Here is a 21348-nt window from a genome sequence, read left to right on the forward strand (position 1 = left end):
CTCTGTGTTCCTGAGATATGACTGATTATCATTCAGTTTTACTTTCCTTTCTTAACATTATTTGTAGTTTTTTGTATTCCTGCTTTATTTATGATAGAGAGAGTAATCAGTGAGACATGAAAGGCGAGAGATAGAGAGAGAGAGAGAGACAAGACATGCAGCATAGAGCCAGGGGTGGGATTTGAACCGTGGGCCAGCTGTGTTAAAGAGCCTTATTCATGTGGTACGTCGTGCTCTGACCCAGTGAGCCACCGGGGGGCGACACACTGATCATTATCACTTTAACTTTGTGATTAGGGACCTTGTCCTATGATGACCCTTGACCTTGTCCTTTGACCTGCTCCAAGTCGGCGGTTCTCAACCTGTGGCCCGGGGCCCCACAGTTGGACCAGGAGGATATTCCAAATGGGTCCCCAAATAATTAACCCACTAAGACCTGAGGCCATTCTTAAAAACAATCTAAATCCTAACAGTTTTTGAAAAAAAATCGAAAGCATTTTTTTTCCAAGATTTTTTCAAAAATAGCAGATATACAAGCTCATAGCGTGGCGCTATGAGCTTGTATATCTGCTATTTTTGAATAGCCAAAGAAATCTTACGTGACACAGGCGTTCCAGGTCTTAATGGGATAACCTAAAAAAACAACTTTATGATGATAAAATAACATTTTCATCATTTTTTAAAACCCCTTTTTCCCCCCCGATTTAGTTGTTGTGCCAGTTAATTCCTCCCCACACACATCTCTGTGTTGTCACTGCTGTTGTATTCTACTGACTCACCTGCCAGTGAGGAGCCCCCACCAGGAGGACGTAGAGCCTTCGTCCTACTCCTCCCGCCCAACACTCCCTCCTGACAAGCAGGGGCGGCCTTAATGATCTGGTGGCCCGTTTCAAGAGCTCATATGGGGCCCCTATATGCACCCCCTCCCCCTTTTTTTGTATTAATTTTCTTTTATTGAAAAATAATTTGTGGACTGAAGTTGGTTTGCTTCCACAATCCATAATGATGCATTTTCGAACTAAATGAATTAGGCTATCTGCTAGACTTTTGATATTCTCCATATGATATTCACACCAGATAATCTGCTGTACTCTACACACCTTCTCCGAGTCCTCACTGAACTCAATCTGGCTTTCATAGTCATTAAGCCTATTTAAATGTGTCTGTGTGTGTGTGTGTGTGTGTGTGTGTGTGTGTGTGTGTGTGTGTATATATACAAATTAATATCGTCACTCACTATTCCCCCACAACAATGGCTCAGTCTCTTATTAAACTTACAGGAGACTGAGCCATTACATTAGAATTAAGTCCAAAACTTGAATAGAAATAAATACTTAAGCTGTTTTATTTTGAACATAATTTGACATAATTGGACTTTTGAAGTCAGTATTTTCTAATCAAAAAAAGAATTGTCGCGTAAAGGGGGTGCTTGGATTCAGAAATGGGGGAAAGGTGGTACTGAAGGCAAAACTAACTTAGCATACATTTATGTGAAAAACTAAAACAAAACAAAACGTTAAAATATGGAGATATGAGGGTATGGTACATATGAGAGACTGTGCTGACCAGGTTTTGATTCTCCACTCCTGACAATTCCTCGGTTATTTCAACATATTTATTGAAGTGGTTTTTGTTTTACAATGTGATTATTAAAGGAAGTTGCTTTTGAATCTTTTTGGTGTTTTTAACTTTTCATATTTATTTCATGATGAAGCTTGAACGTGTGACAGGTTCCAAGAGCAAATCAACAGGATTATTTGTCACTCACGGAACAGGTAAAGGTTATATTTCATTATTTCCAATTTCATTTGTTCATCCCGTGTATTCTATAGAGCACTGAAGTCTGACGTAAATTACACATCCTAGGTTTGTCTACCTGGTTCGCGGTTTTCCACCCCCATTATGAATCCCCATAGACGTATTTAATATCGCGTCAAATAAGAACTGTGTTCCAAAAATAAACAAATGACCCCGGTGGTTTGACTCTTATGGATATGAAGCATAAATTCTCTCCAGAAACAGACTGTATCAAATATGAGTAACTGACTATCATAAACGATACAGAACCTCCTCCCTGACAATATCGCCGAGACAGTTTGTTTATTTTTTCACCACAATTCTTATATGAGACGATTCTATGATGACCCAATGTTGTTCTCCATAGACCCAGGGGATGAACGAGTGACGTCAGGACTTCTGTTCTCTATATGAGTTCTCTCTGCTGATTGGATGAAATGGAAAACCTTAAAAAAAAAAAATGGGGCAGCAGCCTGGGCCGCAGTGTGGCGGTCCAGGCACCCTCTCTATAGGCTGCAATGCCAGCCTGGCAGTGTGTCGCGGGTTCGAGTCCCGATCCCGACGACCTTTCCTGCGCGTCACGCCCCTTCTCACTCCCCATTTTTCCTGTCAGTCTACTGTCCTATAAATCAGGGGTTCTCAAAGCGGGTGCTGTGGCACCAGTCCAGGGGTGCCTCAGAATGTTTTGATAATATTTGGAATTGATCCATATCACTTTTGGACCCACACCAAATCTCTTCGTCAAAAATAGCAGATCTACAAGCTCACAACGCATCGTGCGATGCGTTGTGAGCTTGTAGATCTGCTATTTTTGACGAACGTTCCACCCAGAGTGGTTAAACGTCAAGTATAGAATTATTTTCAACCTGCCCTAAAATTGATACTCTCTCACGTTTTCCTCATGACATACTGTAATCTTAGGCGTAAGTATTTACATTTTTAAGTACCGTAATATGACATAAATGGATGGTCCTGTGAGTAACAATGTAATTCAGGGGTGCCGTGGATTTACAGGGGTGACCTGAGCCAAAAAGGTTCGAGAACCACTGCTATAAATAAAGCTATAAAAGCCCAAAAATTAAGATTTTTCACTTGCTTTTGCCGTTGTTTATATCGCATCTGCGTCGTCCAGCCTGTAGAATAGTTATATATATTTTTGAAAAAATCGTGAAAATGTTTGCAAATCTTTTAATATATATATATATTTTTTTTTTAAAGCGAACATTTGTAACTCAAATCTTTGTTTCTGGGGGATTCTACAAAATGTCTTCTAAATCCTCAACAGTAAAGTTTTTTTTAAAACATGTGTTGCTATAATATCAGTGGTTCTCAAACTTTTTTCATGCCAAGGACCCACAGAATGATATGTATTTGGCCGCGGACCCCCATCTCAAAATATTTGGTTCGAGGGACCCCGAGAAGAAAATATTTGAGTTAAAAATGTTCCCTTTAGAAAATATATATATTCAAAGACTTGCAAAAAATGTGTGCAAATCATTAAATATATTTTTTTTTAAGTGAACAATGTTCAAAAATGTTCTAAAATAGCAGATCTACAAGCTCATAGCTCGGCACTCAGTGCCGCGCTATGAGCTTGTAGATCTGCTAATTGTTTTATAGCCCAAAGAAACCTTAAAATGACACAGATGCGTTCCCGGTCTTAATGGATTAATGCCGCCCTATATAGTCCCCATCCATGCCCCTCCCATACCCGCATGATTGGCATGTGTCAATCCCAGCCCTGTCCCCTCCCCCTCCCCACACATCCATCATATTAAAGGGGCATCCCCACCCCGTGTGGGGGTCATTTCTATCCTCTTTGATCCTCTCTGGTCTAACACACCGTCCGTCCGTCCGTCAGGCTGGCATGGAGTGGAACACCTACGGTAATTAACCTGCTTTTATTTGATTTTTTATCATGTTTCCTTTTGTATTATATACAGTGGTGGACAGTAACTAAGTACATTTACTTTAAGTGCACAGTACTTATGTGCAAATATTGTACTTTTTACTTCACACTGGAATTATTTTTTAACACTGTGTTTATTTGCATCTGTGACATTGTAATGTGATTCAAATGTTTGTTATTGTTTCTCATGATGTATGTGTTGTTATCAGGGCGTCCTTGAAAAAGAGAGCTTGCTCTCAACGGGCTTCCCTGAATAGAGAAAGAAAAAATAAATTATTTGATAGCTTTAGTTACTTGTTACTGTGTGGATTTAGATTATTAATAATATTCATATTTTTTTAAGAGCCGATCTACAAGCTTTTTTTCAAAGGTATTGGCATCAAAATATACTTTAAGTATGAAAAGTTAAAGTAGAGTGTTCATTTTGCGGAATGTCCCATTTGACACGTTTTTTCCCCCTTTTGGTCAAAATCTTGAGAAAATAGCTGATCAAGCTCACAACTGCAGTTGCTGATCAACAGTGAGCTTGTAGATTGGCTATTTTTGAAATGGCCGAAGTACAAAAGAGTGCTTTTGTACAAAAAGAGTGCTTTTTGTTGATAATCAACTTTTAGTACATTTATTACAGTACATTTACTCAAGCAAGTACTGTACTTAGGACGGTGCAATACCTGATGCGCTTTTACTTTGTAATTCTCCACAACAACTTTACTTGACTATTTTTTAATTTTTAATATTTTATGATTACCGTATGTAGAATGGACAAAGCTGTTTTATGTTTCTTTTTGATATGAACCACTACATCCATTCAATAGCAGATCTACAAGCTCACAACGAGATCTGCTATTATCAAAGAATTTTAAACATTTGGAAACTTGTGAAATGGAACATTTGTGTGCATAATGAGTACTTTTACTTGTAGTACTTTAAGCATTTTTCGTGTGTGTGTGTGTGTGTGTGTGTGTGTGTGTGTGTGTGTGTCCAGACCCCCTGGACGTGCCCCCCCTGACCCCCACCAGTAAGGAGGTGTTGAGTCAGGCGGTCAGCGCCACGTTTGCAGGCTTCGCCCAGGAGAGAAGCACCCAGCACTTCCCACAAGGTAGCCTGGCCCGCCTGGCCGCTAAAATACTTATTTCTTTGTGATATTCTCATGTCCTTATAACGTGATTATTTTGAACTGTCTTCATGTCTCAGTTGTTTTATGTAAAGCATATATCACGTTAGATAGATTTAGTCTTGTCTTTTGAATTACACACCATTAGTTTTTGTCCCATTTAGTCTTCTGAAATTGTTTAGTCTTAGTCGACTAAATATCAAAAAAGTCTTTTAGTCAACAAAATGAACACTGGTCTACATCAGTAGTTCTCAACCAGTAGTCCGGGGACCACCAGTGGTCCTTGGGAGGGTACCAGAGCGTCCCCAGCAAAATGAGTTAACACAGCATCATCATAATCATTTTAACCACTTAGCTTTTGGCTATTCAAAAATAGCAGATATACAAGCTCAGATGTAGATCTGCTATTTTTGAAAAATCTTGAAAATTGTGTGCATATCTTTTTTTTTCTTTTTTTTAAAGCGAACATTTTTAACTCAAATCTTTGTTTCTGGGGGGGGGGGGGGGTCCCTGGCACAAAACATTTTCAGATGGGGGTCTGCAGCCAAATGTATATCAATGTTGGGGTCCTTGGCATGAGAAAGGTTGAAAACCGCTGCTCTACATGACCATAGACACCACCAGGTTGACAGTGACTATATCAGCGCTATTTTCAAAAGGTTTTTTATACATTTGAAAACCTGTGAAACGGGACATTTTGCACGATGATTACTTTCTACTTTTGGTACTTTTAAGTACATTTTGATACCAATACTCTTCTACCTTTACTCAAGTACATTTTTAATTGCGGGCTTTTACTTGTAACAGAGTAGTCCTATTTCTACATTGCAGTATTGATACTTTTACTTAAAAAAAAGTGTGAGTACCGTACTTTTGGTTCTCCTTGCAGACCCCAGCCTGTGGTCAGAATGGGAGGTCAACCATTGGCTGGACTGGTGCCAGGCGGAGTTCGGCCTGCAGAGCCTGGGCCCGGAGTTACGGGGCATGCAGGGCGGAGAGCTCTGTGCCCTGGACAGACACGCCTTCCTGGAGCTCACCTCAGACTGCACGGCCGGAGAGATCCTGTGGGAACACCTGGAGACCATGAGGAGAGGTCATTACATAAGAGTAATACTAATGATAATAATGATGATAATAATAGCCCAGAGCAAAGTTATTATAGTTACAGTGATATTATTTGCTTAAAGGAGAATTTTGGACTAAGTTTTTCTTACCTTTTCTATGACGTTATGATATCTTAGGATGAATGGTACAGTAGAAACATTTCATAACTCCATCCCGGGTCCGCCACAGCTTAAAACGTGCGTGGATAGGCCTTGCGCTAGATCTATTATATATATATTTTTTATTTTAGTTAACCCATTCAGGAACGCATCTGTGTCATTTTAGCTATAACCTTTATTTTATACTTCAAAAATAGCAGATCTACAAGCTCATAGCGCGGCACCGAGTGCACACACACACACACACACACACACACACACACACACACACACACACACACACACACACACACACACACACACACACACACACACACACACACACACACACACACACATTCTATCTATTGATTCCATTTGTAAATATTAGACATAATGTTCATAATTGTCTCTGTGTGTGTTTTTCCTCAGAGTGTGAATATGACTCTAGTTCATCACTGAGCCTGTGCTCAATGTCGTCCTACTGCCACGCCCACATAAACAAAGGTACAGTAACACACAGTCATTTTAATTTAGTTACTATTTTTATCTTGTTTTTTTACTTTTTGTTTTCAATTTTAGTTTTTTTAATATTGTGACAATGCAAGTTTTTATAATTGTTTTGTGGTCGGTTTAGTTTTATTTTATGGTAATACGGGGCAGTCAGGGGCAAAATTCAACAAGGTCAGAAAATATGGCCTCTCGGGTAGGCCTATCCTACCTTGACCCCCCCCTACTACTTCTCCCTTTCTGGAAAACAACAAAAATGGCGTACGCACATTTCACCCACTTCTTAACACATTGTGTGCCAGAGGTTTATTAAAATAGTATACGTTCAGTGCCAGCATATCTTCCATCCACTTACGTTGATATGTTTCGTGCTGTAGAAGCCCCGACGCGGAAGTGCATGTAAACAAAGCGTGTGTGCGAGACGGCGGAGGGTCCCGAGTCCCGACTAACGCCTGGAACAATAATATTTCTAACGTGATCCTCCATTGCAGAGTGATCGCCAATGGAAAACGGCTCACTTCCACCACGTTAAAAAGAAATGGAGATATTAAGCTTTTAGTCAAGGAGTTAACATTGGAGCGGCCGACCGGAAGGATTTTTGACATGGATCCACATCAGGCCTCTCCTTCTCAGAGACTCCTTGGATGATCCCAAAGTTTTGTTAGAGCGCCCCACGTAGGAAAAATATATTTAAAAAACAAATGGGCCAAAAACGGTCCGGACCGTTTATGGCACTCAATGTGTTAACACATGTATAAACCGATGTGTTACAGGATTGGTGAACCTCTTGAGGTCTGTAAACACTGTTAACCAGTGATGTGACAGTAAGTAAGTAAAAGATCCCCTGTGTTGTCCTGCAGACAGTGTGTCAGACTACGAGGAGCACCATGGCTGTCCAGACAGACAGAGCTACCATCTCCAGACAGAGAGCATCCAGCTGCACAGCCTGGAACCCGTGTCCAACATGATGCCTCATCATCACCATCACCCTGAACACTACCATCTGCTCAAACTGCAGGGAGACCCCGCTGTGACTCTGCTGCACCACCTGGGGGCCGGGGGAGGTATGAATCATATAGAATACACACACCAGTGGTTCTCTGGTCCAGTGGCACCCTAGGGTGCTGTGACACCCTAGAACCTGCTGTAAAGCCCTAGAACCTTTTGGCTCAAGACCCAAAAGAGAAATGAGATGTTTGCCCGGGACCTAAAGGCTAAACTAGTGAAAACAGCAGGTCTACACTACTACAACGGGTCACTTTGCACCGCGTTGTGAGCTTGCAGATCTGCTATTTTGATTCTTTCTTAAAATTATTTAAATTTATTTATAGAAAGTGTTTTGATTTTGAATACTTGTGATTGATGAAATGTTGTGATTTATTTAGTTTTTTAAATCTTAATATAATATATGTATGTTTTTAATGTAGGAAAAATAGGGGATATTTACCCATAAGAATCGCTCCGTGATCCAGCCATGGGTCCCGACCCACTGTTTGGGAAACAGTGCCCTAGGGTACAGTGACACAAGTGAAATATTTTGAATTTACTAATGTCACTTCAGTTTAACCACTTAGAGTCTAAGTGGTTAAACTGAAGTGACATTAGTAAATTCAAAATATCTTAGACCCTCTACACTTAGTAAAACAGACCTGAGGTGCACTGTCCTTGGTGTGTTCTTTTTCAATCTGCACCAAATCTGTTTAAAATTGCAGATCTACAAGCTCACAGCGCGTCTCGCTTCGATGCGTTGTGAGCTTGTAGATGGGCTATTTCTGCCAAATGTTCCTCCCAGAATAGGGATACTGGGGTTCAAGTGGTTAAATGTCAAGTATAAATGTCAATCTGTCGTATAATGGAAATGGATATTCTCTCAAGTTTTCCTCGTGACATAGTGTATTTCAGGGGGAAAGAGATACATATTTAATGTATCGTAATATGACAATGTAAGGTGCTGTAAACAAGTAACAATGTAATTCAGGAGGAGTCAAGTTATATACAGGGGTAACCTGAGACAAAACAGTTTGAGAACTAGTCTCTCAAACCAGAGAACTATTCCAGAGTCTTTAAATGCTACTTAGGGTTGTTTTTCAGTGTAGCAATCTGGACCCCCGAGATGCTGGAGTACCAAACCAGTGGTTTGACATTTCTTGTGCCCAAGGGCAAGTCAAAACCTCAAGGCACACCTGTATTCATAGCGGAAATTGGCCGATCTACAAGCTCACAACACGTCACAATGCGATGTGAAGTGAGCTTGTAAATTGGCTATTTTCACTTAATTTTCATTTTGTTTTGGTGTGTGAAACTTTTCGTCTATTTATGACATGGCCCAAAGTTCATAATCAAATCAAATGTAATTGATTAGTTCAATTAACCTGTGTTCATGTCGGACCTCCAGAGACGGACTCGGAGGAGACCCTGCACTACGACGACTCCGACATGGCCGACTCCATATCGTGGAGCGGGTCGCTGCAGGACGGGGCGGAGCCGGGCGGGGGCGGGGCTATGGGCGTGGCCTCGTTGGAGGAGAGTCCGTTCCGCTTCCCTCCTCCTCAGCATCATCAGCACCGCAGCTTCAAGGAGTTTGTGGGCAACCAGACAGACATGAGCCGAGCCGTCATACCTGCTGCTATCCTGGCTGGGTACACTGGTGAGGCCTTTACATTCTGTATGACACTGTATCATACCTGCTGCTGACCTGACTGGATAGATGGATCATTTTATTTCCGTGCCCAACTCTCGTAGGTTTATAAGACACAATTTTACGCTTACAGTACGTTTACAATTATATTAATATTAATTACATATATTATTTACACATTCTCTTTCCAATATGTTGGAATCATGTTAATGTGTATTTTCAGACATTTAACCTCTTAAACCCTAGTATATTAGTAAACTTGACCTTTTGGCTCTGTACTCGGTCTGTCTTTTTTCCCCCCTACACCAAACCTCTATGCCGAAAATATTCCACAAATGCACGACCTTTACACGTTGTGCCTTGTTGTAAAGGTGACTAATCATTCCAACGATATAAAATACAATACCAATTGGTATTATTGGGGAGAAATAATCAACAGAAATAACGTTTCCGAACTTTGAGTTCAGTTTATGGCTTGCAGCTTTAATTCCAGATCTGTTTTTTTTCCGCCCTGTCATGATGTTTCCAAACAGGAAGTGGTCCCATTCAGCTGTGGCAGTTTCTATTGGAGCTCCTGACGGACCGCAGCTGTCAATCATGCATCAGCTGGACGGGCGACGGCTGGGAGTTCAAACTGACCGACCCTGACGAGGTACAAGCATAGACATAATAAATACAAAGACGTACGTGGGCCAGTACGTGGGCCAGTACGTGGGCCAGTACGTGGGCCAGTACGTGGGCCAGTACGTGGGCCACACGTCAACACCACCTCCATGTCATGCAGGGCAGCTTCCAATTTTCCCCCAATTTTGTTTTGTTAGCCGATCTACAAGCTCTTTTCAAATAGCCTACATGTAAGATGAGCTAAAGTGGTTAATGTGTGTTTTATAATGTAATCATTTATATCTACAAAGTAACTAGTAACTAAAGTTTTCAAATAATTGTAGTGGAGTAAAAGTACAATATTTGCCTCTGAGATGTAGTGGAGTAGAAGTAAAAGTATTGGAATTTGGAAATACTCAAGTAAAGTACAAATACCTAAAAAAAATTGAAGTACAGTACTTAAGTAAATGTACTTAGTTACTTTACACCACTGCTTATTCCTAAACGTAACCTCAGAAAAAACAAATAGAAGAACCGCTGGCGGCGGAAAAAAAATGGCGGGCGAGCGTGTACCGTCGCCGAGACTCGAGCCCGTTGACAGATTCACTGTGTGTGTGACCCCTGCAGGTGGCGCTGCTGTGGGGTCGCCGGAAGAACAAGCCCAAGATGAACTACGAGAAGCTGTCGCGCGGCCTGCGCTACTACTACGACAAGAACATCATCCACAAGACGGCCGGCAAGCGCTACGTCTACCGCTTCGTCTGCAACCTGCAGGGGCTGCTGGGATACGAGCCGGGGGAGCTGCACGCCATGCTGGACGTCAGCAAGGACGCTCAGGAATGACATCACCGACGACCGTGTGATGACATCATCGACCCGTAATGATGACGACGACATCGTCGGCAGCAATGGCATCATCATCGAAGGCCTTGGACACCAGAGGGTAAAGACTGAGGGTGCGTTCGGAAATTGCGCACCGGAGCGCACTCGCCCATTAGTTTGTGTTGGCCAGTGTGCGCTCGGTGCTGTATTTTCCGAACGCACCCTAACAGACGATGCTGTTTTGAAATGGCTTCGCTGGCTCGATTGAATTCAACGATTATTGTCTAGTTGCACAGTATCGAGACCATGGGTCTTCAATGTGGGGGAGGGGGGTCCCTAGGGGGTCCTCAGAGTTACTACAGGGGAGCCTCCAAATCTTTGTGTGTTTGGAACTTCTTCTGTTTGTTTTTTTTACATTAACTACACAAACCCTAGCATCCCTATTCTGAGGGGAATATTAGCCAAAAATAGCAGATCTACAAGCTCACAACGCCTCGCGCTGCGAGGCGTTGTGAGCTTGTAGATCTGCTATTTTTTGGTGTTTCGAGTTTTGGCATCGAGGGGAAAAAGAGCAGACCAAGTACAGAGGCAACGGTCAAGTTTACTAAGTATTGAGGGTTTAACTGCTGCTTTCTTCTGCACTAAAATTCAGGCTTCTGCTTCCAACCCTAAAAAACTATTTGAAACTTTCTCCTCTCTCCTGCAACCACCTCCCCCTCCTCCCTCCTCCTCCCTCCTCCCTGACGACTTCGCCAACTTCTTTGACAAGAAGGTGAACGATATCCGATCCTCCTTCACTCCTCCCCCGGCTGATGCCCTGCGCACTACCCACACCTGTCTGCCTTCCACCCCTCCCTCCCTATCTTCATCTACTCCTCCTCCCTCTCCCCCACCCTCTCTATCCCACTTCTCTCCCCTCTCCTCTAAAGAGGTCCTTCTCCTTGTTACCTCTAGTCGCCCCACCTCATGCTCCCTGGACCCGGTCCCATCCCCTCTGCTGCAGTCCTCTGCACCTGAACTCCTTCCCTTCTTAACCCACCTTATTAACACCTCTCTGACGTCTGGCTACTTTCCCTCTGCTTTCAAGACTGCCAGAGTCACCCCCCTCCTGAAGAAACCGACACTTGACCCCTCTGAGATCAAGAACTACAGACCGGTTTCCCTTCTATCCTTCCTATCTAAAACTCTCGAACGTGCTGTCTTTAAACAACTGTCTTCCTACCTCCACCAGAACAACCTCCTGGACTCCAACCAGTCGGGGTTCAAAGTGGGTCACTCGACAGAGACTGCCCTCCTGGCAGTGACGGAGTCGCTCCATGCCGCTAGAGCGAACTCTCTCTCCTCCGTCCTGATACTCCTGGACCTGTCTGCAGCGTTCGACACAGTGAACCACCAGATCCTCCTCTCCACCCTCGAGGGGATGGGTGTCTCAGGCTCTGCACTCTCCCTGTTTGCATCCTACCTGACGGGTCGCTCCTACCAGGTGATGCTGAGAGGGTCTGTGTCAGAACCACACAGGCTCACTACTGGGGTTCCCCAAGGCTCGGTTCTGGGTCCTCTTCTTTTCTCTCTCTACACTACATCTCTTGGTGCTGTCATCCACTCCCATGGCTTTTCCTACCACTGCTATGCCGATGACACCCAGCTGATCCTCTCATTCCCCCCCTCTGACACACAAGTGGAGGCACGCATTGCTGCTTGTCTGGCTGACATCTCGGAGTGGATGTCGACGAACCACCTGAAGCTCAACCTGGACAAGACCGAGCTGATGTTCATCCCGGGGAAGGGCTGTCCTCACCGAGACATGGCCATCACCATTGAGAATGCTGTGGTGACGTCAACTCGGACTGCGAAGAATCTGGGTGTGACCCTGGACGATCAACTGTCGTTCTCGGCTAACATCGCATCAGTGACACGGTCCTGCAGATTCCTCCTCTACAACATCAGGAGGATTCGCCCCTTCCTCACGGACAAAACAGCCCAGGTGCTCATCCAGGCTCTTGTCATCTCCCGCCTGGACTACTGCAACTCCCTCCTTGCTGGTGCTCCGGCATCAGCCATCAGACCTCTGGAGCTTGTTCAGAAAGCTGCGGCTCGTCTGGTGTTCAACCGCCCCAAGTTCTCCCACACAACTATCCTTCTCCGTTCTCTGCACTGGCTCCCCGTAGCAGCTCGCATTCAGTTTAAAACCCTGGTGCTAGCCTATAGAGCAGTGAAAGGAACAGCTCCTTCTTACCTCCGGGTTTTGGTCAATGCCCACACCCCTGCCCGACCACTCCGGTCTGCCACCTCGGGGCGACTGACTCCCTCGCCACTCAACGGTCCTTCTGGTCGATCGACACGGTCACGACTTTTTTCTGTTCTGGCCCCACAGTGGTGGAATGAACTTCCCACTGATGTCAGGACAGCAGAGTCACTGCCCATCTTTCGCCGCAGGCTGAAAACCCACCTCTTCAGGAAACACTATCCTTCCTCTTTGCCTGGCCTACTTGTTGTTAACTAGTTGTACGAACTCTTGTTTTATTTTTGTATTGTTTTATTGGATCTTGTTTAGTCGATACACTTATTTGTTTTAGCTCGTGCTCATTTGATTTTGCCATTTTTGTCTCATCTGTTTAAGAAAGTAGGTAGCTGATATATTGCACTTTTACCTTAGCGCTAGGTATACTCTTGGTTGCTTGTTTTTGCAGGAAATGTACTTAAAACTTCTGGTGATTAGTAGTTTTCGTTCCCTACCTATGTTGAATACACTTATTGTAAGTCGCTTTGGATAAAAGCGTCTGCTAAATGACTGTAAAGTAAAGTAAAGTAAAGTAACTGGTTAAAGGTCTGAAACACACATTAACATGAATCCAATATGTAGTGTGGGGGTGGGGGGTCCCTGCTTCATCTCTCTCTCGGCTAAGGGGTCCTTGGCCTGAAAAGCTTTGAAGACCTCTGCTGGACGGTGTAGACAATGTTTGTCAACGTCTGGCCCGGGGACCACCAAGGGGTCCCTTACGGGGTCTGTAACTCTCAGAGTAACTCCCTGTGTGTGTGTGTGTGTGTGTGTGTGTGTGTGTGTGTGTGTGTGTGTGTGTGTGTGTGTGTGTGTGTGTGTGTGTGTGTGTGTGTGTGTGTGTGTGTGTGTGTGTGTGTGTGTGTGTGTGTGTGTGTGTGTGTTTCATGGAGAGGATGTATTGAAATCGGGTATTGATATTTCTTTGTGAATCTTGATAACTGCATTTGAGAAATGATTCAAATAAAGATAAGCTAAACATACTCTAAAGGCATTATTTTGGGTGGACCTGTGTTTGTTTGGACCTGTGATTGTACACTGGCTATTTTTCGAGGGGTAAAAAAAAGCTTTTTTTTTCCTTTTGGAAAAAAAGGAAACGCAGGGCTCTTTTCTTTTTTTATGGTGGAACTGCGTATGTGCGTGCGTATGTGTTCCCACTCTTCACTTAAAGTGAGAGGTGTCGGGCGGTGTGATGTGAGAGCGTTAATGCTCATCACAGCATGGTCCATAGTCAGTGTTTAAAAACAGACATGGAGGGGGGGAGCACACAGCATCTGCTAGCTGAGGCTAATGGAGCCTGTATGATATGATATGCACTTTATTCTGCTGCTGCCTCTTCATGTGTGTGAATGAACAGCACTGCTTGGAAGAAGTAGAAATACCCCAGTACCCCAAGTACTTAACCCTTTAAAGGGCAAGACCACTTTGGTAGAGGTTTGGGTTGTGTAGTTACCTTGCCATGATGTAACTCCCAAAGGTGGGCAAGAAGAAATCAAAAATAATTGCTCCATTGATTAGAAATTGATAGTTCAAAATATGCTCCTCATTGACTTACATTGTATGGTGAAACAGCTCTCAAAGTCACTCTTTTAGCACGTAAACGAATGCAAACAAAGTTGATTCAGACAATATAGAACATCACCAAACCCAGTTTTTTTTTAAATAAAAATGTCAACTTCCTGTTGATTTTGCCATTTCTGGACTGGATCTGCGGATCCGGATCCGGATCCAGATCTTCAAATAGTAAAATCAACAGGAAGTTGACATTTTTTATTAAAAAAAAAAACAGTACTGGGTTTGGTGATGCTCTATATTGTCTGAATCAGCTTTGTTTGGGTTCATTTATGTGCTAAAAGAGTGACTTTGAGAGCTGTTTGACCGTACAATGTAAGTCAATGAGGAGCATATTTTGAATTGTTGCTTTCTAATCAATGGAGCAATTATTTTAGATTTCTTGCCCACCTTTGGAGTTACATCATGGCAAGGTAAATACACAACCCAAACCTCTACCAGAGTGGTCTTACCCTTTAAGACCTGAGGCGATTCTTAAAAATGTTTTCTAAATCCTAACAGTTTTTTGAAAAAAAAATCTGAATTTTTTTTTTTCAAGATTTTTCAAAAATAGCAGATCTACAAGCTCATAGTGCGGCACCGAGTGCCGCGCTATGAGCTTGTATATCTGCTATTTTTGAATAGCCAAAGAATTCTAAAATGACACAGATGCGTTCCAGGTCTTAATGGGTTGTTAATTAACTTATTCACTTAAGTAAAAGTCATGCATGTCCAAAACTGTTACTTTTCAGGATTCAAATAAAAAAAATATCTAAAGTACTTTTGATGCTTTTGTGTGACACCATAGGATGATCAAGTATGATAGAATATGGAGATACGAGTTTTCTGCCTGACAGCAACCATATTCTATTTTATTATTCTATTTCATACTTCAAGAACTATTTCTATATACCTATAGACCGATTTTGTACTGTTTTATTCTTTTATACAAAAAATGTCGATCTTACAAGCTCACAGACAACGCATAGTACGGTAGTTGAGTAAATGTACTTAGTTACTTTCCACCCGTGGTGAAGTGGAGGGTGTGTATTGTGCGTGTTCATGTGTTCATGTGTGTGTGTGTGTGTGTGTGTGTGTGTGTGTGTGTGTGTGTGTGTGTGTGTGTGTGTGTGTGTGTGTGTGTGTGTGTGTGTGTGTGTGGGTGGGTGGGTGGGCAGGTGGGCAGGTGGACCCCATAGCTCTCCTGGGGTGATCTTAATTGAACCGTCCCTGATACAGCGCTCGGGTTGATTTATTGATCGTATGCCATTCTATAATCCTCTATCCATCTGGCCTGTTTGTTTCTGCTCCTGTAGATGATTTTAAAAAGGACCCTGGTTGGTTGGCTGGCTGGCTGGCTGGGTGGGTGGGCGGTCTGGAGGACCCCTACTCTATTGATTTGGATCTCCATTAGCTTCCACAAAGTGGTCCACACCCAAGCAACAACAATAACAACAAACGATTGATTAAGCACTTTCTACTAGAGCTTGCAGATCTGTTATTTTTAGCTATTTGTGGGGGAACAAAAAAAAAACACATTTTCTGGAAAATCTGAATTTCTTTTAGAAAATGTCTGAAAATCTTGATTTTGAAGATCAGATGTATCTGTCAGATCTTTCAGATTCCATTCCGATTGGCTATGATTGGCTTTAAAATTTCGAGGGAAGGGCCCGTTTAGCAAAAACGATGCCACAAATCATGATTGCTGTCAAACTTACACAATAGGCGAAGGATGACCTAGTTTTTTTTTTTTTTTAAGTCTGCCTCATGGTGGCGCTATAACAGCCCACTTCACGTTTTTACCTATAACTCTTGAGCCCGTAGGTCATGCAATCAAAATATTTTCCCCCTGGATTCCTTGGAACATGACACAACTCCTTATTTAGGCCCCTGCCATTTGTGCCAGACTAGATTTTCCGCCATTTTTTGTCTCTTCAAAACACACTTTCTGGTACAACTACCCTTTTTTTTTGTCCACACAAATTCACACAAATCCGTATACTGTATATTATCTCTGAGGCCATGTGATCAAGATGTATCACACTCAGACTTTCATATTCCATTGCAATTGGCTAAGTTTGCGTGCCCACAGCTGTCCTCGCAGTCTCCACATTTGAAGGCCGATGGACCTTGACCTTTGTGCAGTCCTTGGTGGGTGGAGGGGTGTTGAAGGATGTGAAGTTCTGGTGGAGGTGGGGGTGGTCTTCAGTGTGTGAGAGCTGCCCTCAGGGCACTATACTAGCGTCTTTTCAGTCTTTTTTTATTATTGTGGGGAAAGCTTTCCTCACAATAAGGACGCTGGGGTTTAAGTGGTTAAGTAAAAGAAAAAACACTCTCAGTACGCGTTGCTGGTGAACATCATAATAATAATGGATTTTATTTATAATGCACTTTACATTTGTGAAAATATCAAAGTGCTACAATAGGCAATTGCATAAAAAAAAGAATCATCACACCAAAAATAAATCTAAGAAACTGAAACAAAACATTTAAATCATGAGGGCATAACTCCTAGAGGTAGAACCAGTGTAGCTAAAACAAAAAAAAAGCTTTGTTAAAAAGGTAGGTTCTTACTCCTCTCTTAAAAGAGTCTAACCACCTGTGGTGCTCTCAGGTGGGCGGGGGGAGGGCATTCCACAGTTCGGGGTGGGGGTGGCTGAGCAGAAAGCCCGGTCGCCCATGGTACGTAGGTTGGTACATGCCGCCCACTGCCTCTCCCCTGCATCATGTTGTGTGGTGAGGCGCGTTGCGGAGGCGCTATAGCTGCCTCCATTAGTACCATGGAAGCCCCTCACCACGGGGGGGGGGGGGAGTAGTGGAACTAATCCTCCTGACGCGTTTTACATATCCTCGCTGTCGGGTGTAAACCTTGTATGTACAAAACTGTTACTATTCAGAAAATGTGGAGAAAATGAACCCGTGTTCCAGTAGATCCCGAAGTAGTTATTATTTAGCCACACGCTCTTGTCGATACGTTTCATTGGTTCAATGTTTATAAAGGTAAATAATGTCGTTTGTTATATTTATAGCACTTTTATTTCAAAATTCGTGTTGTTTATATATGTCGTGATCAGGGCGTCCTTGAAAAAGAGGTCTTCCCTGAATAAATAAAGGTCAATAAAATTATTTAAAAAAAAACTATTCAAAAATAGCAGATCTACAAGCTCATGATGAGCTTGTAGATCTGCTTTTTAGTTTGGGGAAAAATCGTGAAAATGTGTGCAAATCTTTGAATATATATATATATATATATATATATTAGCAGATCTACAAGCTCACAGTGCTCATACTTTTTCATGTCAAGGACCCCCAAAATAATGCTTATTTTTGGAATGCGCGGACCCCCTGGCTCAAAACATATTTTTGTGCCAGGATTTTTCAAAAAATAGCAGATCTACAAGCTCATAGCGCGGCACTCGGTGCCGCGCTATGAGCTTGTATATCTGCTATTTTTTGAATAGCCAAAGACATATTAAAATGACACAAGATGCCTCCCTGGTCTGAATGGGTTAACCGCTTGCAAGACCACTTTAAAATGTATTTATTGAAATACGAAATATGGAGATAAAAGGTTTCTGCCCGACAACAAGGATATGCTCTCTCTCTCTCTCTCTCTCTCTCTCTCTCTCTCTCTCTCTCTCTCTCATATCCACTGAAGGATAACAAACATGTTTATCTTCCCAGATTATTTTAAGGCGTTTGGATGGATTCTCCTCAGAGAGACTGAGAGAGAGAGAGAATAAACTAGCACTACCAGTGACATCATAGAAACGTTCTCTTCCTGCATGCTGGAAGAGAAACCACTGCTCTTGCATTTATATGAATTATTATATAAATATTTAAAAAACAAATACCAAAACTGCATAGCGATGATGTCACTGGTAGGCAGTGGTTTCTGAACTGTCCACAGCCCAGTAGACAGAGTTAATTGATTGGTGTCACGTTATAATGAGCATTAGTGAGGACCAATTATATAAAGATAGGTTGAAAATGGGTGAAGTGGACCTTTAAACCTTTAAAGTAAGATAGCATAACACATGTTGTGTTTACTTACCAGAAATGTAACGATTTTAGCAATCGTTAAAATAATAGAATCCTGAATCTATTCTAGTTATAAGATTAACTTTAATATTATATCATATTTATATATTATATATTTTTTAACCATAAAACAACCCTTTCTCTTCTGGCCTGGGACCAAGAAAATGGTTCCTCAGAACGTTCTATTTCTCACCTTGTACTGGGGCAAGGGTTCCCAAACCTTTCAGGTCGTGACCCCCCCAAAATAATCATATTTGAACTGAGGAGCCTCCAAAAATAATCATATATGAACTGAGGACCCCCCAAAATAATCATATTTGAACTGAGGACCCCCCAAAATAATCATATATGAACTTGCACTCTCAAGCACTTGGAATTGTAGGAGTTGAGTTTGACTCGGTTCCACAGGTAAATATTGTGAAAATAGCCGATCTATGTGAGCTTGTAGATCGGCTATTTTCACAATGATAGATACTTTATTTGTCCATAAATGCACAGATACCCTGTATACACCTATTAAATGTTGGTTTGTTTACTGTTGAGTGAGAAAACACTGTTGCACATTAAGCTAATCATATGGGCCCCCCCCCCCAAAAAAATAATTTGGGGACCCCCAGTTTGGGAACCACTGTACTAGGGGACACCTGGCCTTCACAAGTACGGTAGTACCACACACACACACACACACACACACACACACACACACACACACACACACACACACACACTTTGTGAACACACACGTGTGTGTTCTTAGAAATGTGTATAATGAGTTAGTCATGTCATTTATATTCAATATAAAGTGTGTTTCACATGAACGCACACATGATGTGCTGTCACATGCACACAGGTGGGTAGTTGTTTTACATTATGCTCAAGTGCATAGATTCTTTTTAAAGTAAATGCACGTTCTGTCTCATTCTCTCATAGACGTAGACCAATTTAGTTTTTTTCTATTGAACAAGGTCTTGTCATTTTATAAATGCATTTGTACGAAGTAGCCCAGTACTTGAGTAGATCTATAAGCTCACAACACGCGTTGTGAGCTTATAGATGTGATATTTCTGAATTATTTTTGAAATGTCGTGGGGAAAAAGGGACGCATCTTTTAATAGCATATTTTAACATATATATTTGCTTCTGGAGGTCCCTGTCAGCCTTCTAGAACCACTGGGTTCGTTGATCATGAGCCCTAAAATGGCTGCCAACCCTTGCTATAAATCAGTGGTTCTCAACTAGTGGTTCGGGGACCACCAGTGGTCCTTGAGGGGGGTTCCAGGTGGTCCCCTGCTAAATGATGTTGTTGAGTTGGTAATGGTAACCAAAAGGACCCTTATTAGATCTTTAACTCTTGAGAGTGTAAAATGAAACCAAATGGACCCATAAGGGTCCATTTGGTTTCATTTTACACTCTCAAGAGTTCAATTAGTGTTAAACATCTGCATCTGTATTACTTAATTTACAAGAAGTAGAGAAAACACAACCTTTTTACCTTTGAAAATGTTGTGTTTTTTTGTACTATCAAATTGTTTTTTGAATGCTCACATAATCATGTTTCACCTCTGTTTTCTGGACTGGTTGATAGGCGTCAGAGCTCTGGTAGAGCAACCACACGTGCATCAACTCATGGTGATTGTATTGTACCTAAAAGCAAAAACACCTTCGGGCAGTCTGCCTTCTCAGTAAAGGGGGTAAACCTCTGGAACTCTTTGCCTACGGTTCTAAAACTAGAGACGGATGGTAATGTGTTTAACAGAGAACTCAAATTATGGTTGAAATCAAATCAAATGTGCTCACACGTATAGCTGCTGACTGGTTATCTGAATGATTATGTCTTCTTTTGTTTGGTTTATGTATTGGGTCTAAATAATGATTTTGATGATGCTAATTATTAGTGCATGTATGTATGTGTATATATATATATATATATATATATATATATATATATATATATATATATATATATATATATATATATATATAATTATTTTTGTTGTACCTGATTAGGTTTTAGATTGGTATTAATGTATTTTAGAAAAGCTTCCTGTGGACAGGTGTTGAAAATTAGCACTCGTGCTATATACACTGTAAACAATGCATCTGGTTTTGTCCAATGTAACTGTGATGTCCATATCAAATAAATAAAACATAACATAACATAACAGAATGTAGAAGAATTGTGAGGAGGAGGAGGGCCTGTCACAACTATTACTAAATCATACTGTATGAGAGCATTGTCTCATAAATGTGTTTATAATGTTTTACAGACATAATAATAATAATGATGATGATAATAATAGTAATAATGCAACTTGTACAACTTTGTATATTACCTTCAATACAAAACATGTAGCTAGTGCTTTACATAAAACAGATTAGAAGAATAAACTATTATTAAGAGGAAAATCTTAATAAAAAGAAATAGCATTTGATTAATTGAATACTTTATTAACAGTTTGCAAATAGTACAGTGGTCTGATTTTACAATGATGCTAAAAGGATAACACAATGATCCCTAGAGGCTTGTTTTCATTGTAGTCCTGTAGCAGATCTACAACCTCACAACACATTGTGATGAGCTTGTAGATCTGCTATTTTCCAATAGCCAAAGTATAAAATAGGGCTTAAGTGGTTAAAGCACATAATCAATCAATAAGAAAGTTAAATGGCAAAAGAAATGAAATAAAATGCTTAAAACTGGTGAGAAATTGATGCATAACTTCTCTTGCACTGTTTTAAGAACAGAACAAACATTATATTAATCTACATGAAACATGGTATTAAAATGGAACAAATGGCTGTTAGATTAATGTTATTAACATTCTATAGGCTCCCCTTTAACTATATATATGAAAATATGACTATAAATGTTTATGTAATGTC

The 21348-nt window shown here is 41.5% G+C and overlaps 2 protein-coding genes across 2 annotated transcripts in view; one reads left to right on the top strand and one right to left on the bottom strand.

Moving 5' to 3' along the window:
* Positions 1-21348, bottom strand: part of LOC311034806 (uncharacterized protein) — a 313846-nt gene that overhangs the window by 191006 nt on the left and 101492 nt on the right. The window lies entirely within an intron of this gene.
* LOC311035055 (transforming protein p54/c-ets-1-like) lies at positions 3665-10616 on the top strand (the record flags this gene model as incomplete). The annotated part of the gene is made up of 8 exons (XM_084043135.1): positions 3665-3683; positions 4692-4805; positions 5710-5913; positions 6455-6529; positions 7393-7596; positions 8928-9179; positions 9704-9822; positions 10401-10616. 8 exons carry the CDS (start codon positions 3665-3667, stop codon positions 10614-10616), a joined length of 1203 nt encoding a protein of 400 aa, XP_083899261.1.

Source organism: Gymnoscopelus microlampas, assembly GCF_963454915.1.
Source record: "Gymnoscopelus microlampas genome assembly, chromosome: 19".
NCBI lineage: Eukaryota > Metazoa > Chordata > Actinopteri > Myctophiformes > Myctophidae > Gymnoscopelus > Gymnoscopelus microlampas.